The sequence below is a fragment of the Mustela nigripes genome, chromosome 2, assembly GCF_022355385.1.
Source record: "Mustela nigripes isolate SB6536 chromosome 2, MUSNIG.SB6536, whole genome shotgun sequence".
Classification (NCBI taxonomy): Eukaryota; Metazoa; Chordata; class Mammalia; order Carnivora; family Mustelidae; genus Mustela; species Mustela nigripes.
The window spans coordinates 25569711-25594334 of record NC_081558.1 but is presented as its reverse complement, the minus strand read 5'-3'; the positions used below and the strand labels follow the sequence as shown (position 1 = coordinate 25594334).

Here is a 24624-nt window from a genome sequence, read left to right as displayed (position 1 = left end):
AAGCCTCACATCGAGCGTAGAGATTACTTTAAAATAAAATCTTTAAGAAAAACACAAAATGAGCGGGGGAAAAGTGGCTACAGTTATCATCATCAGAACCTGGTCCTTGGGGCACCAGGGTGGCATCTCAGTCATTAGGCATCTGCCTTTGGCTCAGGTCATGATTCCGGGGTCCTCGGATCGAGCCCTGCATTGGGCTCCCTGCTTGGTGGAGAGCTGCCTCTCCCTCTCCCACTCCCCCTGCTTGTGTTCCCTCTCTTGCTGCGTCTCTCTCTGTCAAATAAATAAGTAAAAGCCAAAAAAAAGAAAGATAAAAGAACCTGGTCCTCAATCCTATTCCTTTAACATTGCCACTGAATCTTAGAATTAAAAAAAAAAAAAATCTGGCTAAGGGAAAAGTACAATAAAAGCCTGGATTTCTTCATCTGAACAGGGTAAATCTCAGAAAAATGCGACTGTAGGAGAGGTGAGTGCAGAGTGAGTGAGGATAGATCAGACCCCCACGGGCCTGACTCACTTATCCATGTAAATACCGCTGGGTCTGAATGCAGCGGGTTTTCCAAAAATAACATTATCTTAACATTTAAAGATAAAAACATTCTCTGTGGATAAACGGGAAGTGGTCACTCCATGTACGGCTGCACAGCGGAGGGGCTGGCCTGACAAATTGCAGGCTCCTTTAGAATGAAAGGAAGGGACGTGAGCGTGTGGTTGGAAAACTAACAGGTGGAGTGGTGAGGGCAGAATGTGGTGCTTTTCATGCACCGTGATTTGTGGGTGGACAGGTTCTGCTTCTCGGAGGTTCTTTCAAGTCCTGTCAAGGGAAACTTGCTGGGAGACGGAGAAGCATTCGGGGTAAGAGCACCAGCTTAGAGCCAGACACGGGCAGGGTTCGAGTCCCACATCTGCTGTTTAATTCCTTTGTGATCCTGGGCAAGTCCTTCAGGGTCTCGATAGCTGTTTCCTCATCTGTCAAATGGGGATAACACTTTCCTTCCATGGATGTTAGGAGGATTCCTGGGTTTTAAATGATGGAGAGGAGCAAATAAGTTTCCTCGTCGGAAGCTACTGTATGAAGTTGCTACACATGGAAGTATGAGGCATTCAGGGTGTGATAAAGGTGTCCCTCTGATGTAAGATTTACACTTGCTGCTTCTACCCCCATCCCTACCCCCACCCCAGACTTGGAGTAGTGGTTTTTCAAACTGGTCTTTTAAAAATGAGGACTACAACCACCCAATCCCACCTCAGCTGATGATTTTTTATGAAACTGAAATGTACAGCCTTGAATCCTATTAATCCTACCCAGCTTTTGTTAAATAGCAGCTCTGGGGACATGGCATAAATTAAATCTTAGTAAAAATAATAAGGATTTGTTCAACTTCTTTTTTTTTTTTTTTTGAATCTCATAAGGGAAGTTCCTGTGAGATCTGCTAACTGGTCACTGGTCAAAGACCTTGGTTCTTGTTAGCATGTCTGAATCTTGGGCTGTGGATTGGCTGGCTTTTACCCTCACAGGAAGCTTTGTACTTGAAATGCAGCGTGGCAGGCCGTACCAGCACATTTTACACTGTGACCCCTGACAATGTGAAGTTCTCATTGTGCCTCCTTTGCCCTACTCACCGGAAAATATATGTTCTTCATCAAATAATTATAGGAGGGGAGAACCTGTTCAAAAGAGATTTCCCTGTCCTTTGCCATCAGTAATTGTCCCACCTGGTTAATTGCATCCTATGTCATTACTTTTGCCCTGTGGGGGGAAGGGTTGAAATTGTCTCCTTGTGTAGTGTTCAGAAAGAATGCGAAATCGATCCCGCGCCAACTGAGGCCGGCTTCGGGGATCTCCAGCTGCGGTTGGACCGAGGCAGTTTCCATGGGATGCAGAGTGCTGGGGCTGGCTCTTGTGATCAGCAGAGCTAATCCTCAGGTGGCAGGAGGTTGGGCTGGCGCCTTTCAGCAGCACGGTGGGCGTCTCAGGCCTCTGACGGCTGTATGAAGAGCACACACTGGGCAGCCCTTGGGTGTCTGCCTTTCAGGCCTGATTAGAGCAAGAACTGCTTTGTAAATCACATAGGCATTCTAAACTATTTAATCTCAAGCCTAGGAACCCCTTGGGTGCAGACATACACTTTGTTGGGAATTTTGTGCATGATTCAGTGAACCATGCCAGCAAATACAGGACAAAAACTTAAAGCAGAAACATGGTTTGGGGGGAGTCGGGTCCTAGTCAGCAGTGGGAATTATCAGCCAAATACACCCCATCTGATGACCTAGAAATTATGTATTCCACGGTAGGCTTTTAGGATGAATTGTGACTTGAGTCTAAGCATTTGAACCCTGATGTCACAGAGGCAGTGGGCATTTGTGAAATGGCTGGCTGCAGTAGAGCTAATTAATTTTCTCTGAAATCACCTGGCCTGTCCCAGAGGAATGCAGGGCACGCGGTTTTCCTCCCTTAAAACCCGGATATTCGGGCCGAAGTTAGAATTCCTTTAACTCTGTTGTGTAGGCGGAAAGGAAGGTAATCTGGGAGGCAGGAAAAGTGTGTTCAAAGGTAATTAGGTTCGCTTTTCATAAAAGAATTCTGCTTTGCTTAGGCATCGAATTCCTAAAAGGATTTCGAGTAATACTGGAGGAGCTAAAGTCGGAGGGAAGACGGTGCCAACAACTGATTCTAAAGGACCCAAAGCAGCTCAACAGTAGCTTCAAAAGAACCGTAAGTCACACGCATGGAATGTGCTCCTGAAGACACGCCATTGTTCTGGGGGTCACGCCATGGTCTGATTGAACGTCTGTGAAACTGGAGAAGGAGGGGCTGTGGGGTCTGCCCCTCCTGCCAAGGTGGGCGAGAAATAGCTCGGCAACACCTCAAGCCTGCTCCACGCCCAGAGAATCTCTCCAGCACACACCTCTCGGGTTACATGTCCTGGAAGGTGGGTTTGTGCTCTCAAGAGGGTGTGAGCTCTTCCCCACCAGCTCTGAGGTTCCACATGAACCAGCCGTGGTTTCCCTGCCAGAGAACAGGCAGCACTGCCGATCTTTTATTCCCGTTAAATGTGGTCCTGAAAACAGACCCCCCCCCAGGTCTGGAAGAGTGTGTGGGTGACCGTCAGGGAGGCCTGAAGGTCTGGTGTGTAGGTGGAGGGTTGGGTGATATCGTGTCTGTTTTTATTCCCTTTTAGGGAATGGAATCTCAACCTTTCCTGAATATGAAATTTGAAACGGATTACTTTGTGAAGATCGTCCCTTTTCCTTCCATTAAAAATGAAAGCAATTACCACCCTTTCTTCTTTAGAACCCGTGGTAAGTATGGCCTGCCTGCTAGGTTCCCATCGTGAAACTGCTCCTGACCCCCATGACTTTTGGGGGCGATATATTGAAGAGCCCACCAAATACTAGTGTGAAACCAGCATGGTGAGGAAAAAAGCATCCAGAAAAAGTATCCAGAAAAGCAATTCTTAGAAGTTCACCCGACCTGAGTTGCCCATTGCCAGCTGGTTCAAGAGTAGACATGATGCTTGATTTTTTTTTTTTTTAAGTGTGTGGGGGGTGCAGCTGCTGTAAGACAACCATAAATTAAAACCATTTGGTGGGGGGGGGAGGACAAAAAAGTAGCACTTGATTTTGGAGATGAAGGGTAGAGCATGAAATAATTCCATCTTTTTTTTACCTGTTATCAGGAAAATGGCTTCTGTGATTGTCTGTTTTCAGGATTACATTAAGACAGTCAAATCAGTAACCCTGAGATTGCCTCTTTCTAGAAAGTTTGTTTAACATCTATGTATCAGGCCCAGTTCTAAATGCTTTCTTTCTTTCTTTCTTTCTTTTTTTTTTTTTTTAAGATTTTTATTTATTTATTTGACAGACAGAGATCACAAGTAGGCAGAGAGAGAGAGGAGGAAGCAGGCTCCCTGCTGAGCAGAGAGCCCGATGCGGGACTGGATCCCAGGACCCTGGGATCATGACCCGAGCCCAAGGCAGAGGCTCTAACCCACTGAGCCACCCAGGCGCCCCTCTAAATCCTTTCTAAATACTGACTCCGTTTACCCCCATCCCGACCCTTCAGAGAATTTAATCCTCCCATCTCCACTTATTAGATGTGGAGTTACACCCCCAGACGTTAAAGAGCCTCTGGCCGGGGCTGGGATTCGAACCCAGAAGTCGGACTGTGGGTCCACACTCGGCAGCCAGCTGTGCCGCCTTCCCTTTGCCGTCTGTTCCGCCCGTGCTGTGGCGTGTCTTTCCTCAACCTGAATCTCCGCTTTCAGATTCGGTACCCAGGCCTCCCGAAACCTGCCGCTGTTCCCTCGTGCCTTCCTGGTTGGGCTTTCTTGTCTGGCCGTCCGATGGCCCGCGGGCAGTCCGGTGCGACAGCCCTTCCTGCGTCCTCCCACGCGAGGTTGTTCTGTTCTCAACTCCGGAACTCATACTCTGGTTGTTGTCTTTTTGCCTGCCTGCCTGCCTTCCTTCCTTCTTTATTAACTATAGTTTCTGTGCAGTGAAGTTATTTTATAACACCTGGTCTCATTTTCTGAATTAAAATAGGATTCCATAGGGCAAAGACTATGTGCATGCTACATCTCAATGCCTGGCATATATAACCAATTAGAGGATTCGGATGCATTTATGAAAAGCTCACTTTGATCAGAATTAACACAGTTTAAGGTTAATTTTTCCCGTCGGAATCAACATGTCTATTTGGAGGTGAGGCGGAGGCAGAACATGGAATTTTATCACCGTTTCGGTGCCCTGGGATCTGTGGAGGCTGCCTTGCTTTTCTTGGCGTTGTGTGGCCATTTGCCGGGAGGTTCTCCTTGGGTGAGCAGCATGGCATCCTGGACCAGCTCTTGGGCCTCTCTTACTGTTTTAGTGTCACTTTTTTTTTTTTAAGATTTTTTCTTTATTTATCTGACAGAGATCACAAGTAGGCAGAGAGGCAGGCAGAGAGAGAGGAGGAAGCAGGCTCCCTGCAGAGCAGAGAGCCCGATGTGGGGCTCAATCCCAGGACCCTGGGATCATGACCTGAGCCGAAGGCAAAGGCTTAACCCACTGAGCCACCCAGGTGCCCCTTAGTGTCACATTTAAGCCCTGCTTCCAAGCCCTGTTGGTTTGGTGCTACTACCTGGTAGATGTCTCGATGCCATTTTTAGACTCCATCAGAACATTTGCTAGCGAAGGTCACAGCCATCCAGGACAGTTACCAGCATCACTCCAGAGTTCTGTTGTGCCTAAATCCCCGGACAGAGGAGCAGGGGCTGGCTTTATTTCTGTTCACAGCTAAACCAGAGTCTGTGGCAGCAGCCTGAACACAGTCCTCCTGCCCTTGGCTGCTGACCTTGAAACTCTGTCATGCTTGACAAGCTTCAAGAGTCTGGGTGACTTGACACTGTTTACATTTATTTGGCATAAAATGAAGCACATTCATATTTTTATGTTGTCTGATTTAAATTTTCATGAGCTATAACTACACTGTACTGAAAATCATTGCTGAATTGGCATATCTTATACTTTTCCCCACACTACCCAGCACCGTGTATTTGTGTTTTATTGAACGTCCAACATTTTTATTTTATCATATGTATTTTATTTCATCATCCAAGAGGATGAAGAAAATGTCAAACTGTGTGGAAACTAAAACTTTGCGTCTTTCTTCATAGCCTGCGACCTGTTGCTGCAGCCGGACAACCTGGCCTGTAAGCCGTGTAAGTAGAGCTGGTCCCGTCCGTCAGGTCCTGCCCGCAAGGCGGTGTCGGGGGGGTGCCCCTGGGTGCTCACTCTGGTCCTTCCTCCTCCCAGTCTGGAAGCCTCGGAACCTGAACATCACTCAGCACGGTTTGGACATGCAGGTGTCCTTTGATCCCGCGCCACACACCTTTGGCTTCCGTTTCTTCTATCTTCACTATAAGCTCAAGCATGAAGGGCCTTTCAGGAGAAAGACCTGTAAACAGGTGAGCTGCTGCTGTGCGTACATTCAGGAACACTACATTATTTATTTATTTATTTTTAAAAGATTTTATTTTTTGGGGTGCCTGGCTGGCTCAGTTGATTAAGCCACTGCCTTCAGCTCAGGTCATGACCTTGGAGTCCCATAATCTAGTCCTTCATCGGACTCCCCCCTCTCATGCTCTCTCTCATTGGTTTTATTTTTATTCTCTTTATTTTTTAAAAGATTTTATTTATTTGAGAAAGAGAGAGAGCACAGAGGGAGAGGGAGAAGCAGACTCCCTGCTGAGCAGAGAGACTGATGCAGGGCTTGATCTCAGGACCCCGAGATCATGACTGGAGCCGAAGGCAGACGCTTAACTGACTGAGCCACCTAGGTGCCCCAATATATGTTTTAAAGTGACCCTTGTGCCCCTGGAATTTGGATGGTTCAACGTGAATATGAGGCTTTATCTCAGCAATTGGTAGATAATCCAGAATGTTAGGTCTCATGGACAACCCTCACTCTCCAGTTATCTACACACCTGCTATCCTACGGGGGATGAAACCTGGGAAAGGTATTACCAAGGAACCAAAAGAATTAAGTATTTCTAGTTCATCCTGCTGTATTTTATTTTATTTTTAAAAGATTTTACTTATTTATTTGAGAGAGAGAGTGAGAGAGAGCATGAGAGGGAGAAGGTCAGAGGGAGAAGCAGACTCCCCATGGAGCTGGGAGTCCGACTCAGGACTTGATCTCGGGACTCTGGGATTGTGACCTGAGCCAAAGGCAGTCGCCCAACCAACTGAGCCACCCAGGCGCCCCCATTCTGCTCTATTTTAAATATTAATTGGGTGCTCACTGTGTGCCAGTCACCATGTTTTATGCTGATTGAATCCTTACAACTCTATGCAACAGAGGCTGCTGTCACCCCACTCTACAGATGGGCAACCCAAGGCTCCGTGAGGTCATCTGGCTTGCTCAAAGTCACAAAGCTAGTCAGTAGAAAATCACATCTTGGAGCCAAGGCACTAAGCTTTCAGGGGCTTACTGATTGTACACATAGACCAAAGTTAAGTAGAAACTCAACAACCAAGTTCTTAAACTGAGGGCTGTCAGCAAGAGGGGCAAATGTCTTGTGGAAGACCATAGGACCGGCCTCTAGTAAGCACCAAGAGAGGTTTTTGGTCATGGTAGCAGAACCTAGCTTCTGTCCTGTTGAGTTTTGCTTTCCTGTGGGCTCTCACTTCTGTCCTTGACCTCCCGTCGAAATTACAGCGTGTAAAATATGCACAAACATGGGCAGGTAATTTCTTTCCTCACCCTTTCAATAAGTAAAGGGTATTCTAACTAGGTTCCTTGTCTGCAAATGAAATAGTCCTGCTGAGGGCCTCACTAAGTACAGACTATGACAGGGGTCCTGCGCTCTCCTGGGCTTTCCTATCAGAGTGAAGGTCAAATCCTGTGTAGCAGTTAAACAGGGTTGCTTACTGATCTAATTAATCTATTCTGAACATGGTCAAGACAGGTGGCAAGTGTCCTTCAGCTCTGGGAGAAAAGAGAGGTCCGGATGACCCTCATCTAAGAAGTGAGTTTTTAAAGGGTTGGTGTTGTTGCTTTGCAGGAGCAAAATACAGAGACAACCAGCTGCCTCCTTCAAAACGTTTCTCCTGGGGATTATATAATTGAGGTATGTATAATTCAAGAAAGTCCTATTACTAATGCTACAGAGTGAATCTAGTTCATGAAGAATTCCGACTGTTTACAACACCAAAATTTCAAGCCATTGAAAGTAATGCATAGTTGTATTTTTACATAGTCCTCAACATGCTTTTTTAGAAAGTTTATACGTAATCAGTCTTTGATGTTTCTCTCTCAGCATTTAAAATAGTTCATATAAATATTCTTATGAAACCATATAGTCCACATAATCATGATTTAGAATTTCTATACAGTATTCCTTTGTAGGAGAGGAAGAAATTCCTTCTTTCCTCCCTGGGTTCTTCCAGCTGGTTTAGGAATTAAATTGACGTGAGACAGATTAAGGGGAGAAAAAAACCAGAGTCTTACTCAGTGCGCACAGAGGCCCCAAAATGAAATTGAAACCCAAGGAAATGACAAAGGCAGGCACAGTTGTTATGCTTTTTGGACAAAGAGATAATAAATTTGTGAAGAATTGACAGGATAAAGAAAATAGATGTTTGGGAGCTTTAATTAGGAAAGGGTTCTAAGTGGAATTTAGGCTGAGTTAATAAATTAGACAAAGAAGTAACAAGGTTTGTTTCTACAGTTCTCTCGACTTTAAAGTCCCTATCTCAGAAAATTAAGGATGTCATTTTTACTTTACAGGGAAGTGAGGGTATTTGTCATATGGGAGATCTATTTTCTGCTTTCAGGGGGACAGAGGGATGGTCTGAGGGTCCTTGTACTATTTCTTTCTCCAGTAGTTATATTACAAAATATTTATTAGTAGGCCATTGTGTTACCTACTGCGGCAACCTGCTCTGGGCCCCGGCTACAAAAATATCTTTTTTTAAAATTTAGATTTAAAAACTTTTATTTTTATTTTATTTTAAAATTTTACTTATTTATATGTCAGCAAGAGAGAGAGGCAGTCATAGGGCAATGCAGGCTCCCCACTGAGCAAAGAGCCTGACTTGGGACTTGATCCCAGGACCCTGGGATCATGGCCTGAGCCAAAGGCAGGCATTTAACCGACTGAGCCACGCAGGTGTCCCTAAAAACTGTTAGTTAAACAGAAAGGAAAAGTTCTGCCCATTATATCTGCCTATACTTCTCTAGGTTTCTGCTGACATTTTCAATATCCGTATACATGAAGTTCTAAAATACCACTGAAAAAAGCAAGCAAATGATAGTATTTTTCCTCTTTTATTTTAGATTCCTTTTCCAGTATCAAACATACCACAAAAATAGGAATAAAAGAAAAATAGAAAAGGAAATGAAAAATTTGTTCACAGCCCTGCTATTTAGAGACGGTGAACATGTCTTAACGTTTTGGGAGACACACATGTTGTATGACTCGTTAGTAGTTTGTGGTTTTGAACAGACACACCCGCCGAAAGCATCAATGGCGGCCCAGTAAAATGAGCGACAGGATGCCATTATAATGGAGGATTGTTAGAACGTGGAACTCACTAGCTGAGCTCACCAGTGAATGAACAATGTTTGATTCACGGAAGGTGATGAGGTTGAGAGTGTTGAGTTGGTAACGCGGGGATTTATCTGATTTAATGTCTAGTCTCTCAGCTCGTAAACGAGCCTAGGCATCTGCTCGCCGTCCTCCTGCCCCCACACTGTCTACGGATGGAAAAGTGAATGAAATCTGTTGAGATGTTATTGCTTCAAAAAAATAATGATACAACATCCTCTGTTTTGCAGCTGGTGGATGATACTAATACAACAAGGAAAGTGATGCATTATGCCTTAAAGCCAGGTATGATTTTTTTTTTCTGCGTGAAATGTTGGCTCTGGAATACAGTAGACCATGCTATTTGATACTTTCTGTACTTCATGGTTTAGAAAATCAAAACACAGCATTTGAGTTCTTCTCTCTCTTTTTTTTTTTTTTTTTTAAAGATTTTATTTATTTGTTTGACAGAGAGACAGAGATCACAAGTAGGCAGAGAAACAGGCAGAGAGAGGGGGGAAGCAGGCTCCCTGCAGAACAGAGAACCCCAGGTGGGGCTCCATCTCAGGACCCTGAGATCATGGCCTGAGCCAAAGGCAGAGGGTTAACCCACTGAGCCACCCAGGCAACCGAGTTCCTCTCTTTTAAAAGATGTCCCCTCAGGGGTACCTGGGTGGCTTGGTTGGTTGAGTGACTGAGTCTTGACTTTGGCTCCAGTCACGATCTCAGGGTCGTGAGATTGAGCCCTGTGTCAGGGTCCGTGCTGAGAGTAAGGATTCTACTTAAGATTCTCTTTCTCCCTCTCTCCCTACCCACCTCACTCTTCCAAAAATAAATTAATAAATAAAAATGTTCCATCAAAACAACTTTCCTTCCATCCTAATGTCGATGCCTGGAAGACGGAGGCCAGTGTGGTTGGTGTGTATGTGTGGGTGTGTGTCTATGTGTAGCTGGGACCAAATAGTCACTTGTCCTTGGAAGAAAAGTGGTGGGAGGTGAGGTTTCCCAGGGCAAAATTCTCACAAGTATTTACTGTCTGAGTGACTCTGTTGAATAATATTTTACATATTCTTTAAAAGGAATCCTTTTATAAACACCAGACCAGTACTAACTAGAGAAAGTGGTCAGGGCTCCCAGAACCTGTTACACTGCTTATGTTTAAAAAGAGGAAAAGAGGGGTGCCTGACTGGCTCAGTCAGTAGAGTGTGGGACACTTGATCTTGGCATTGTGAGTTCAAGCCCCACATTGGATGTAGAGATTCCTTAAGAATAAACTCTTTAAAAACAAAATAAGGGGGGGCGCCTGGGTGGCTCAGTGGGTTAAAGCCTCTGCCTTCGGCTCGGGTCATGATCCCAGGGGTCTTGGGATTGAGCCCCGTATCGGGCTCTCTGCTCAGTGGGGAGCCTGCTTCCTCCTCTCTGTCTGCCTCTCTGCCTACTTGTGATCTCTGTCTGTCAAATAAATAAATAAAATATTTAGGAAAAAAAAAACACAAAATAAGGGAGAAAAAAAATTCTCTTTGAATTTGTGCTGCTTAAGTTTCAAGCCTTGTCTTTGACATTTCCCAGCACACTCCCCATGGGCTGGGCCCATCAGGGCTGTTGCCATCACTGTGCCTTTGGTTGTCATCTCGGCATTTGCGACCCTCTTCACCGTGATGTGCCGCAAGAAACAACAAGGTATCTCTTTGCGTGGTGTGTTCCCCCCAGGTGGGCAGGACATCAGCTAACAGGCGGACCCTGGGAGTCCTTGGGCCAACACCCCACTGTGCTCCCCAACCAAATGGGTATCTGGGAAGCCATGTGGGTCCTGTAGTTCCTAGCATTAAGATACTTGACTTTTTAACCGCAGGAGCTATGAACATGAAGCCATAATTCTGTTTCCAAACTTAGGGTAGTAAATTCAAGAACATAAACAAAGCCTGAAAGTATGAGCTACGGGAAAGGCAGGTGTTGGGAGTGAACTTTTTAGGGAGCTTGGAAATGTTTTTTATCTTAATCTGAGTGATGATATATACTTAGATTAAAGCTTACCGAGACAACTCTTAAGATTTATGCACTTTACCTTTGTAGGTTATACCTCAATAAAAGGGTTTTCTTTTGGTTTTGCCTTTTTTTTTTTTTTTTTTTAAGAAGGTCAGCTCTGTTAGTCCTTAATTGGGCTGGTAGGTACACTTGATTGCAAGATCTGCTTCTGGGTGCTCTCCACTGACCAGAGTGGTCCCGATAGTTTTCTCGGCTTACCCAAGCTCATTTTCAGGTGAACAACCCATTTTGGCCATTTGTTGCTCCACTGGAGAGATTAGCTGTCCTGTTTCCAGTAGGGACCCCAGGGACTGGGGACTGGGAGTATCAACTATTGTTTCTTGAAGATGGCATTAGGTCCCTGAGTCTTAGGGCACAGGACAAAGCATTGCTTGTAGGCATCAACCCTATCTTCTTTTCCAATTTAGAAAATATATATTCACATTTAGATGAAGAGAGTTCTGAGTCGTCCTCGTACACCACGGTGCTCCCCAGGGAGAGGCTCCAGCCACGGCCCAAGGTCTTCCTCTGCTATTCCAGCAAAGATGGCCAGAACCACATGAACGTTGTCCGGTGTTTTGCCTACTTCCTCCAGGACTTCTGTGGCTGTGAGGTGAGGAATCAGAAGTCTCTTCCCTTCCCCCTGAGGAAGGACATGTGCTCCCTGTGTTCTCCACGCTCGCTCCCTCCCTCCAGGCTTTCTTGGGCAACACCTGCCCTCCCCCAGTGCCTAGCCCCCTTCCAAATTGGGGTCAGCCTCACACTCCTCCTTCAGTCTGTCCTGCCCATCACCAGCACGAAATGTTCCCGAATCCTTAGTCCTAACCCTTCTCAGAGGCCTCTTGAGGCACCTACCTGGCAGGAAGTTTGATAAACATCAAGAAGACCGTGTGGTTGGGACACCTGGGTGGCTCAGTGGGTTAAGCCACTGCCTTGGGCTCAGGTCATGATCTCAGAGTCCTGAGATCGAGTCCCGCATTGGGCTCTCTGCTCAGCGGGGAGCCTGCTTCCCTCTCTCTCTCTCTCTCTGCCTGCCTCTCCGTCTACTTGTGATTTCTCTCTGTCAAATAAATAAATAAAATCTTAAAAAAAAAAAAAAAAGAAAACCTTGTGGTTGTCTGGAGGGGTATGGCCCATGCCCTGGGAACACGCAAAAGGAGTGGGGGAAGGTGGTCACTCAAGACATCTTGGTGAGCCTTGACGGGTCAGAAAGAGGTTGGAAGATCAAGCAGGGGATTTAGACAATACTTTGGAGGAGTTTTGCTAAGAAAGGAAAACAATAATGTATCAAGGACTCAAATGGTCTGCCTCAGTTTCTTGCCTGTTCTCGAGTTAAACTATGAATATGTAGCTTTTCTATGTCATAGGGCTAATTTTAGAGTGAAGTTTGAAGCTCTCATGGAAGGCACACCCTATTTCTTACCAATGCAAGAACTGTACAATGGCTGTGTAATGAAAGTTACTGGTGCTTTGATACTGCCTGCTGGTGGGTTTCTCAGTCTCTCCATGTGCCAAGGCTGCCCCCTAGTGTCCATAATGCCTATTTACAAGGCTGACGCGTAAAGCTGAGGAGATGGGCAGACCCCCAGCCGGTACTGAACAACCAATTGGAACCTCTGGCTGGTGCCACACGGTCTTCAAAAGACCCATGTGCTCTGCTTTGTAATTAACTAGCCTCCGGGGTGGGGAATACTTCTTCCAATTGTGAGTGTAGTAGTACTTACTGTAGAAATTTTGGAAACTGGAAAAAATGACCTGTAATCTCACCCTGGAGGAAGAGGATCCACAGTTAATATTTGGTGTATTTCCTTTCCAGTTTTTTCTACATAGATGAACTCATGCATATGGTTTTGCATATGGGGGGGTATTAGAATGATTTTTCTGTCTTTTCATTTAATAATTCTTTACACTATTGGAAGTTCTACATAAACTGCAATTTTATTTTATCATTTAAAGTTTTTATTTAAAACCCATCAGTTGGGCGCCTGGGTGGCTCAGTGGGTTAAGCCACTGCCTTTGGCTCAGGTCATGATCTCAGGGTCCTGGGATCGAGTCCCGCATTGGGCTCTCTGCTCAGCAGGGAGCCTGCTTCCTTCTCTCTTTCTCTGCCTGCCTCTCAGTGTACTTGTGATGTCTCTCTGTCAAATAAATAAATAAAATCTTTAAAAAAATAAAAAATAAAACCCGTCAGTTAATATACAGCGTAATAGTAGTTTCAGGTGTACACTATAGTGATTGATCCCTTCTATACAACACCCAGTGCTCATCTTGACCAGTGCCCTCCTTAATCCCCACCCCTATTTCACTCCTCCACCATCCACCTCCCCTCTGGTAACCATCAGTTGGTTCTCTTGAGTTAAGAGTCTATTTCTTGGTTTGCCTCTTCCTTTTATCCCTTTAGGATGGTTTTTGTTTCTTAAATTCCACACATGAGTGAAGCCGTACGGTATTTGTCTTTCTCTGACTGACTTACTTTGCCTAGCACAGTACTCACTAGGTCTATCCATGTCATTGCAAATGGCAAGATTTCATTCTTTTTTAGAGCTGAATAATATTCCATTGTAGCTATACACACACCACATCTTTATCCCTGCATCAGTCAGTGGACATCTTGGCTCTTCCCATAATTTGGCTATTGTTGATAATGCTGCTATAAACACCAGGGTGTGTATATTCCTTCCGATGTGTGTTTTTGTATTCTTTGGGTAAATAACCTAGTAGTGCAATTACGGATTGTAGGATAGTTCTGAAGCTCCATACTGCTTTCCAGAGTGGCTGCACCATTTAATTTTAAAGAGCCAATTTTATTTTATTTTTTTTAAGATTTTTATTTATGTATTTGACAGAGATCACAAGTGGGCAGAGGCAGGCAGAGAGACAGAGGAAGGGAAGCAGTCTCCCCACTGAGCAGAGAGCCTGATGCGGGACTTGATCCCAGGACCCTGGCACCGTGACCTGAGCCGAAGGCAGAGACTTTAACCCACTGAGCCACCCAGGAGTCCCAAGAGCCAATTTTAAATAGTGATCCATAATATCATTTCACTATAATTGAGTTATTTCCTATTGCTAAAGAGCTCACTGTTCAATTTTACCTCCTTTCTGATGACTTTCCAGAGCTGGAAGCCTGGAAATGGAATGGCTGGGTCAAAGATGATAACATTTTAAACATGCTTGGTATATACTCCCAGTTAGCTTTTATTTATTTTTTTTTTAAGATTTTATTTATTTATTTGACAGAGAAATCACAAGTAGACAGAGAGGCAGGCAGAGAGAGAGGAAGGGAAGCAGGCTCCCTGCTGAGCAGAGAACCCGATGTGGGGCTTGATTCCAGGACCCTGGGATCATGACCTGAGCTGAAGGCAGAGGCTTTAACCCACTGAGCCACCCAGGTGCCCCCCCCCCCCCCAGTTAGCTTTTAGAATGTATAATGCTAGTGAGAGTTAAGGCAATTAATTAATTAAGTCAGTTCAGGATTATTTTCAGCAAGTGGGTGGATCTTGGGGACTGCCTTCCTTAGAGCCAAAGAGGAAGACAAAGTCATTTCAGAACCCCCTTCCCCATAAGAGACTGTGGCTCCTGTTCAGGCATAGCCACTGAGAATTTGTTTCTGGACTACAGAAGGAAAGAGGCGATTAAACTGCCAAGAGACGTTTCAGCAGAATCAGATGAAAATGGTCTGAGAAGGTGAAGCCCTCTGAGGGGCACATGCATGCCCCATTTTCTTTGCTTTGTGGGTGCCCCCACCCCCAGCTCCCTCCCAGAACCTCCTTGGGATTAAAGGCCTTATATGGCCTACCCCCCCAGACTGCTGTGACATCATGGTGGGAGGTGCCAGTCACTCACAAGTGAGCTACCTTCAGTGGCTATGTTACTGCAGTCCACCACCCGCCCCGGGTCGTTGATGGACTGGTAAACAGCATGGCTGACCCTGGGGCTGTGAGAGGGGCCAAGGAGGTCTTCTCTGTCCATCACATTCTGTGGATGTGAGTCAGCTAGCACGGCAGGCCACTCTGACATCCAGACCTGAGCTGAATTTCCTGCCTGCTTTGGGGTCCCTCACCCAGACCTATCCACCATCACCTTCTAGCTTTGTCTTCAGGACAAAGTGTCTGCTGCACTCATCACAGAGACCGGCCCCAGGCCTCCCGTTCAAGGGGCTCACTGGCACACTCAGAGCCCTCTTGAGGGCCTCACTCGGGATATGTGACTTGGGCAGGTTGCCAGAAGCTCTGTTCCCTCCGTTTTTTCCCTCGTAGGGGGAGAGTGGTAACGGCCCCCACTTTAGGCTGAAACAAGCACCCAATGCAGAGGGCCTGGCATGTCACTGTCCCCCCACAGAACGCTCGCTGTTCCCAGATCCCGCATCCCTGAGCCCGCATGCAGCAGTGCTGATGACGCTTAAAGGACATAGGAGGGGACCTTCTCCTAACCCTCTTGTTTTTGTGGCCCCACGCCCCAGGCTGTGTAGGTGAGTGAGGTCCCTGTTCTCATTCCAGGTGGCTCTGGACCTGTGGGAGGACTTCAGCCTCTGCCGAGAAGGGCAGAGAGAATGGGTCATCCAGAAGATCCACGAGTCCCAGTTCATCATCGTGGTGTGTTCCAAAGGCATGAAGTACTTCGTGGACAAGAAGAACTACAAGCACAAAGGCAGCGGCCGCGGCTCGGGGAAAGGGGAGCTCTTCCTGGTGGCGGTGGCAGCCATCGCGGAGAAGCTCCGCCAGGCCAAGCAGAGCTCCTCCGCCCAGCTCAGCAAGTTCATCGCCGTGTACTTCGATTATTCCTGCGAGGGCGATGTTCCCGGCGTCCTGGACCTGAGCACCAAGTACAAGCTCATGGACAACCTTCCCCAGCTCTGTTCCCACCTGCACTCCAGAGACCAGGGCCTCCTGGAGCCTGGGCAGTACCTGGGACAGGTGAGCAGAAGGAACTACTTTCGCAGCAAGTCAGGCCGGTCCCTTTACGTCGCCATTTGCAATATGCACCAGTTTATCGACGAGGAGCCCGACTGGTTTGAGAAGCAGTTCGTTCCTCTCCGGCCTCCCCCACTTCACTCCCGAGAGCCGGTGCTGGAGAAGTTTGACTCGGGCTTGGTGTTAAATGATGTCATGTGCAAACCAGAGCCCGACGGTGATTTCTGCCTCAAGGCGGAGGCTGCGGTCGCCCGGGCACGGTCCAACTCACCCTCGGAGGGCCTGCACTTGGTCCTGGACCAAGACGCAGAGGCTGGGCCCGGGCCAAGGGGCAGCTCGGTCCTGCGGCCCCTGCTGCATGCCGGGAAAGCCTCCAGCCCCTCGGACATGCCTCGGGACTCGGGCATCTACGACTCATCGGTGCCCTCCTCCGAGCTGTCCCTACCCCTAATGGAAGGACTCTCGGCAGATCAGACAGAAACATCTTCGCTGACAGAGAGCGTGTCGTCCTCCTCCGGCCTGGGTAAGGCGCGGGGTGGGGGGGGGGGGCGCTGAGGGTGCTTTGGGGTCCGGTTCCTGATGCAGTCCATAGCCTTTGTCCCTAATTCCCAAATCCATGCAAGTGTTTTTTTAAGTTGGGTGCAGACTCGTTGGCAATGAAGCTTATGGGCAGTAGCACGACTCCACGGATAGTGTCGATTTCTTCTAGGCAATGGGGATGTTCACTTGTGCGAGCAGTGAGTGAATACTGAGGCTCAGTGAGGGTGAGCTACCCGGCCCCTGCCAGGAGTGTTATGCCACATACAGTGTGTATATCGTATCACCTTCCTGACCTCCACAGGCCTCTGGCTACCAAGACAGAGCTTGCCCGAAGTGTACCAGATGAGGGTCTGTGCACTTTGTCTTTGTTGGGCTTTGCAGTATTCGCCACCCCTCACCAGTGCCAGTGCTTTCAAAGCCACGTCTTTTAACGATCCTGGGGTTGGTGGGCACAGTGTTCTGTCCACCACAGCTGACTCAGCAAAGGGCCCGGTGGGAGGACCCTGTGGGAGAGCCCGGCCTCCCCAGGGAATGCCAGCAGGATGCCCTCTGGAGTTACCCCTTACAGTGCATGGAGTCCTACATGCAAGCCCTTGACTCTCAAGTAAGGGAACCTGCCAATAGCATGGGACTGCTCAGTCTTGAGTTGGTTGGGGGGCCTGCATCACTCGTAAAGCCCGTAGTCCAAACCCAGGTTCAGCCACAGCCTGGCCTGAGCCCCCGGCCCGGTAAAGTACAATGACGTGTGGCTCCCCACTGTCTTCTTTCCTTAGGTGAGGAGGACCCTCCTACCTTTCCTTCCAAGCTCCTCGCCTCCGGGACGTGCAAAGCAGACCCTGGTTGTTGCAGCTACACTGGTGAACTCCACGTGGTCGCCCCTTTGTAACGAAATGGAAGTAGAGTCTAAGCATTGCCACTTTAGCTGCTGCCTCTCTCTGGTCCCCCAGGTCTTCTCTCCGGTTGCGCAGGCCATTTGGAGCTGAGGTCTCCGACAAGGATATTTGGAGTGAAATTTGGGCCAGTACTTGCTCTCCATGCCCCATCCCTCTACCTGGTATCTTGGCCAAATCTCCAATTTTCTCAAACCATATGGGTATCTCTGAAAGTCATATCCATAAGGCCCAACAGCAGCTTGTCCCATTAGGTCAGACCTTGGATTAGAGTCAGTTCTGGGAGGTAAGGAAGAAACAGGCACAGAGATGCAGGAACATACCTGCACTGATCACTCAGATTTTGTTTCTCTCTGCAAACTTTGCCTGTTTGCCGTTGGCTACTTTGAACTGAAATGCTTTGTGGGAGAAGCACTCTTCGTATCATTCTGGCCACAGAAATCAAGTGCCAGTCTTTCTGGGAACCATGTTGTTACAGATGATGGTTTTGGTGTAGAATTTGCAGTGCTGTGGGTGTCCAAAAGAGCTCCGAGTCAAAGGTCAGAAAGGTAACTGAGTCTACTATCCCCTTTCATAAAATGAGTCTTTATGTATTAGTGGGTGCATGGCTGGCTGAGGTGGGGGCTGTGCGGTCAGGCTGAACATTCCAACAGTATTTCCTGACCTGGGTTGGTCATTGTGCAGAAAGCATCAAAACTCAGGGAACAGGACCACCTGTTGGTGTGAGGAGGCATCATGGGGGGGGGGGGGGCAGATCTGCCTGCCAGGTTTCCCTGGGTTCTGTTTGCTGTGCAGTATCTCAGACGTTGCTGCCTGGAAGTTTATTTTTAAAAGACAAATACCCAACTGGGCTGTCTTATTGGAAGCTGGAGTTCATGCTTCAGTGGACTTCTGTTCTAAAGCTGTGTCTGGAATATTAGGGATCAGGATCGACTGAAATATGGCTGTGCATACAGGTTGCGGCCACTCACCTTGCCGAGCCGGTTTTGACTAATGATAAAGTCTCATTTTAAGGAGGTGTGAAGAAGGGAGCGGTCAGGAAGATGAGTTGTGCTCTGCTAATAGCATCTGAAGAAGACAGGAGACCTGAAATCATTGAATTCTTGAATCTTAAAGTAATCCCCAACCTCCCCACTCCCCTCAACAACCAGCCTGTGAATCATGTGTCACTGTGTGTTTCTGTTCTACTTACCAGACGAAAGATTTGTCTCTTGTGCTCTCTTCTACCAAAAGAGCTATTTAGAGCTTAGGGGGAAAGAATTTGCTTTAAAAAGGAAAAGTAAATGTTCTGTTTCTATGAATGATGTTTCTACAGAATTTGTTTCCAAAAGAGAAAACAGGTGTTCAAATCCTGTTTGTGTATTAGGTATGTGCGTCATGATGACTTGGTCTTCCCTGTGGAAACTCCTTTCCCCTTGAGGGGTTGTGAGCATCTTTCTCCACCTTTTTTGTGGGTGCTGTTGAATTTGGGCACCCTGCTTTTACTCAGCACTCACATAGGGGATCCTGGGTTTCGCTCCTTTAGCAGATAGGATCCATATTACGGGAGATACTGAGGAACAGCTCAAGGAGGGGTAGGAGGTGGAACGGAGCATGACTTTTCCATCCAAGCACATGCTTGGCAGATGGGGAAGGAAAGGTTTGCAGCCTTGCTGGAAAGAAGAGGTTTGTGTGTATTTTTGATGCAAATGCCGCACTGCATGTTCTGGAAAGGCAGCTGACGGCTTCTTGGGAGAAAAACGTGCTTGTCCTCCGGCATCAGGTTTCCTGCAGCTGCTCTGAAGGGGAGACAAGTGAGCTGCAAAACTGTCTCCCCCATAAAACCAGGCATCTTGTTGGAGAAGAGATGTTCCATGTCACTGTGGAATCTGGGACATGTGCAGAGCTCATGCCCACACGTGACGGTCCTGCCATTCTGCCGTTGGGATAAGTTCTGCAAGGGAACTTGCGAACATGAAAATTCACTTTGGAACATTATCAGAGAGACTGAGGCCAAGAAATGGTGCATGCTCCAAAGGAACCATGAGGAGCTACTTTTAGGATACTCAGCTTTGCACATAAAATGAGGCATCTCTGAGAAAAGCGATCCCCAGAGCAGCACGGAGGACTGGGGGTGGTGGGAGCATCAACGGAGCTCCATGAGCATGGGCAGAGAGATGGCTAAATGAACTTACTTCTTTTGAAGATGCAAGGGGAAAAACCTGTGCTAGACCAAAAATCAGGTAAAGTTTTAGTTTGGATTTAGGGTTTGGACCACCTATTTTTAAGAACTAATGTTTCTTATGTTTCAACACAATTAAATTCTAACATACCAAGTAGCAAAACCATAGTATGAATGCCTAAGTCAGACTAAGTTGAGATGTCCCAACTGCGTGGTTTTGCCTTATTAGTTTCTCTTCTTCTTCTCCTCCTCCTCCTACTTCTTATTTTTCTTTTTCTCCTCCTCCTCCTCCTCCTACTACTACTACTACTACTTCTTCTTCACCCTTTCCATCTCTTGCTGGGAATGAGAACAGTTGCTTTGCAGATTAAGGCAAAACATCTGTTTTAAGCAGGGCTGCATTCTTTGACATTGTCCCAGATAATGGAAATGGTAAGATAGAATTCAGATAAAAGTTCTGCTGAATCACAGGCTTTCAGAAATTGGGGCTATAAGACTTAGACTATAGGGATGGTCTCCATGAGAAGCCGTGATCTGGAGACTAAGAGGCTTGTTTGACTAAGTTAGCTGGTGTCCTCTGGGCAGGAGAGCAGGGGTAGATGCAAGGAACCAGGTAAGCAAGTCTTGAAGGTAGTTGAAGGTAGGGAGCTAGTTGTTGATCTTAACTCACCAGTGCCCTGCAGAAAGGACTTTGCATCGGATATAGTCAGCTTTGCAGAGGGGGAGGGATCAGGGAGCTGGAAGCTCAGGTAAAGGTGAGCTCTTCTCCCAGAGGTTGGCTCCAAGCAAAAAGAACCACCTAGGCAGACCCAGGCCAGACACCCAGGAAGGGCAGTGTCCTACAGACGGCCAAATCCTGGGCCTTTGAGGCACACTGGTCTCCAGAAAGAATCAGAAGTCACTCAGGTCCAGGCCTAGGTGTTCATGTTGGGTGACCAGCCAGGTAATAGCATTTTGAACCAAAAATGAGATGGGACCTTAAAGTCATGAGACAGGTTTTGGTTGACACATTAGTAATAACTGAAGACAGTCCCAGAGCACAAGTTCGAAAAGTGTCTTTAACAGCAATGACATTGGAATCCATGTGTAGTAATTTAAGTTCATGTATGTTGGCACATCAGAGTTCAGTCTTGCTACTTCATAGCTACAAATGTCTTCTTTTTTTTTAACCAACGCCTCATCTCAGAGTCCCTGACTTAAGCACAAATAAACAGGAAGACAGTCCCTCCAAAAATGTGGAGTTAGATGATTTTCAGAATTGAGCATTTTTTTTAAAATTTCTTTTCAGCGTAACAGTATTCATTGTTTTTGCACCACACCCAGTGCTCCATGCAATCCGTGCCCTCTCTAATACCCACCACCTGGTTCCCCCAACCTCCCCCCCCCCACCCCGAGCATCTTTTTTTTTTTTTTTTTAAAGATTTTATTTATTTGACAGAGATCACAAGTAGGCAGAGAGGCAGGCAGAGAGAGAGGAAGGGAAGCAGGCTCCCCGCTGAGCAGAGAGCCCGATGCAGGGCTCAATCCCAGGACCCTGAGATCATGACCTGAGCCGAAGGCAGAGGCTTTAACCCACTGAGCCACCCAGGTGCCCCCCGAGCATCTTTTAAAAGAAACAAAAGCTATTTTATTCCTGGAGAAGAAATGATATACGCTCCTCTTAAAGAAAACCCTACGATCCCCAGTAGCCTCAGCACAAAGTTGGCTCTTTTAGGGGAGAATTATTCTTTGTGTCCTTATTGGAGAGATGTAGGTGGACAATACCCATGTGAGGGTTATTAGCCTTTTCTGTTGTTTGCGAAGACTGTTGCTCTTATGTAGTGGATGTCTTCAGGGGGTGCCCCTGCAGCAGGCTAGGAGTAATGATAAACAAGGTGCAGTGATAAGTGCAATGAGCTCCTCCTCAGTGTCAGAGAGACCATAGGGCATGGTGAGGACTATGCCAAACAGAAGTGTTTCCTGCAGGAGGCACTTCCCACCTGCAGGAAGGCAGCTCTTCTAGGCAGTTGTGGCCATGTAGTGTTTACTGATTTTTCCATTTGTCAAGAGAGGCTGAGAATATGGATTTCTTCTTTTTTTTTTTTTTTTTTTAAGTAGTCTCCATGCCCAATGTGGAGCCCAGCGAGGGGCTTGAACTCATGACCCTGAGATCAAGACCTGAGCTGATATCAAGAGTCCGATGCTCAACGCAATGGAACCAACCAGGCACCCTGACAGTCTGGGTTTTATATGAAAAATTATGATTTTTTAAATGGTATTGGCAACTAAATAAATCTTTTTTTTTTCTTTTTCAATTCAAGCTCAAAAGAACACATGAGTGGGCCTGATTTGGCCTACTAGCTGCCAGTTTGCCCCTTTGCCTCGTAGGATTTGAAATGAAAAGCATTCATGGTAATTACAGATGTCTGATATCACCAGAAAATGCTCTTGCTAAATGCAGCTGATGGCTAGACCATTTTCCCCCACCTTGCTCCCCCAAAGAAGTTTGATATGATTGTGAATATATTTGCGATGTTTTGATTATTTCTTTGTTTTGTGGTGCCTTAAGTGAGAGGCAAACCAGTTACTAATTTCAAAATCAGATTTATAAAGGGGTGCCTGGCTGGCTCAGTTGGTACAGCAGACAACTCTTGATCTTGAGGTTGTAAGTTCAAGCCCCACATTGGGTGTAGAGGGTTACTTTAAAAAAATCTTAAAAAAACAAACAAAAAAATCAGATTTATGTTCTCCAATTTAAAAAACCTAACACTTGGAGCAATTTTCATTTGAATTCCACAACCTAAAGGACATATTTATAGTTTTTGTTCTTGGCTTAATAATTTTTTAAACGGTGTGCCATTCTGAGCTTTGGCCAAGAGTTAAAGAGAAAAGCAGACATTGTAGGGGGTGGGGCAAGGAACCCCCACGTGTCCACCAGAGCCAGGCCATTGGCATTGTCTTCTGTTTGAAACGATCTGTGAAATCGACTCTGTTTTGGACATGTGAAACAGTACACGGAGAAAAGCTTTTCCTGATACTGAGAGATCAGTTAGGAGTCCTTATGGGGTGTTGGGTCATCCTTTCTATGTCACCTCCTTTTCCAGGCTCGGGGTGGAAATAAACAAAAGGAAGTCTGACTGTAAGCCAATAGCTTGGCTTCCAATTTCAGAGTTTAGGACCTGGGAGAAAGTTTGGATTATCTAGCATGTCTTCCCCCTGCTGGTGTCAGCGGGGTCTGAGCCTGAATTATTTCAGACATATGGCTATGGATGGGATGCTGGATTTTCAGAGAGGGAAATTCAGTAACCTCCCCCACTGATCAGATAGTTCTTTGTCCATCTTACAGAAATTCAAACCAGCCTTCTTTTGTTCCGCATGTCGTGGAAGAAGAACAGCTGGTTACCTTCCGTGTATTTGAAAACCCCAGTGAAGTCATCCCCTTGGTGTTTTTATTTCTGTGGTAAATAATCCCACCTGCTTAAACCATTCTTCATAGCTCTTGTTTTGCAAGGGCTTGATCATTTTCACTGCTGTTCTGTGTCTCGGCTTCACGCTCAGTTGCGTTGAGCAAACAGAACATGGTGCCTTACTCACATTGGTGCCTTGAGAAGGCCAAGGGCAGGATGGGGATTACAGGGAAATCCTCGCGCACCCGGATTCTCTTACTACTTAAAACTGTAATGGCACTTTTAAAAAGTGGTATATTGCCTGTACTCATTTTGATGATTCCTTGGTTGCCACATCCACCCTTCCTGCCCGGCAAGAGCCTGTTACATCCCCCCCACCCTTCTTGTGGTCAGACACTTGGTGCTTATTCCTGATGTGTTTAATGCCATTCCTGAGCTGCTTCAAGACAAGCTCTCACCTTCTGAGTGGCAGCTCCCCCTCCCTGCAGTTTTAGATTCTATTTTCGCATCTCTCTAGACATCACCTCTAATTGATGACTCACAATATTATTAGATGGTTTGGACTTCACTTCAACCACTGGCAAGATGGAGAGCAGTTGCTAAGGGCTGATTTGCAAAGAGAGTGAGGGAGGATCTCTTGGGAATTTTGGCCGGTTGCCTCTCCTCCCATTCTTTGGTTCCTCCCTGAAATTCTGCTGGGACCGCAGACAACCCTAGGAGCTTTCCTGGGTTCTGAAGGGCTGGAGCCATGACTCTGAAATGACTCAGCACTGTGTTTTGCACAATCAGAAGTCTGACAAAAGCAATCTGATTATGATCATATCTGATGTTGATGCCAAATAAAAGTTCAGTCGAGAAGATGCAAAGAAGCATTGTACACGATATGGACAAAGTTGCCTGCTCCATCTGTTAGACAAAAAAAATTACCGTCCGGGGCACACTAACGTATAACTGTTATTTAAAGGTTTTGGGGTTTTTTCCTCAAGGAAAAAGAATGGTGAGTCTGGACAGAGCAAAAACTTTTTGTAAAAACCACATGTGTTCATTTAGAGAGTAGGTAATTTCTATTTTCACTTTTTTTTTTTTTTTTTTTAAACTACAGAAGCTCCCTGTTACTACGTTCTAGGGGGTAAAGCCTGTGGAACATGAACATGGTGGTTCTTGTCATTGTCTTGGTTTCATCTTTAAGATTGTCCTTGGTAGGGTTTGGAGGAATAGTGAGCACTGACAGACTGTAACAATGTGCTCTATTTTTACATTGAAAACAATGTCTTCTTTGATTTGTACATAACTATAAATAGGTGACAGTAGGTCACAGCTGACATTTGCAAAATGTTGTTTTTGTACCTTAGCATTTCTGCACCAAATAAAATGTTTTAAGATTGCAGTGGTTCGTTATTCTGCATCATCTTTCCTGTTTCCTGAGGAGCTGGGTGCCTAGCACAGCTTTCGGAGGGCTCTGCCTCTGAGGAGAGAGATTATCCAAGGAGAGGAGGCGAAGGCGGCCAGTAGGTCTTGCACGGAAAACCTGCTGCCTTGAGCATTTGTCTTGCCTTCCGGCAGGCAGTTGTATATTGCCTGTGTGGAGTCCAGAACAGGGATATTCATGGTCGACTGTCAGAACAAATGGACCTTTTCAGA

At 46.4% G+C, this 24624-nt stretch overlaps 1 protein-coding gene across 2 annotated transcripts in view; it reads left to right on the top strand.

The window, feature by feature from the left end:
• IL17RD (interleukin 17 receptor D) overlaps positions 1-18188 on the top strand; it is a 67265-nt gene extending 49077 nt beyond the window's left edge. Inside the window, exons 4-13 of one of the 2 annotated variants that reach the window (XM_059390007.1) lie at positions 2598-2716; positions 3183-3303; positions 5658-5702; positions 5797-5948; positions 7548-7613; positions 9323-9377; positions 10641-10751; positions 11546-11709; positions 15593-16529; positions 17320-18188. In XM_059390007.1, the coding sequence (XP_059245990.1) occupies positions 2598-2716; positions 3183-3303; positions 5658-5702; positions 5797-5948; positions 7548-7613; positions 9323-9377; positions 10641-10751; positions 11546-11709; positions 15593-16529; positions 17320-17432 (1883 nt within the window). In that variant the 3' untranslated portion in view covers positions 17433-18188. Of the gene's footprint in view, positions 1-2597; positions 2717-3182; positions 3304-5657; positions 5703-5796; positions 5949-7547; positions 7614-9322; positions 9378-10640; positions 10752-11524; positions 11710-15592; positions 16530-17319 lie in introns of both variants that reach the window. The other variant, XM_059390006.1, reaches the window with a different exon arrangement.
• The last annotated feature ends 6436 nt before the right edge of the window (positions 18189-24624 follow it).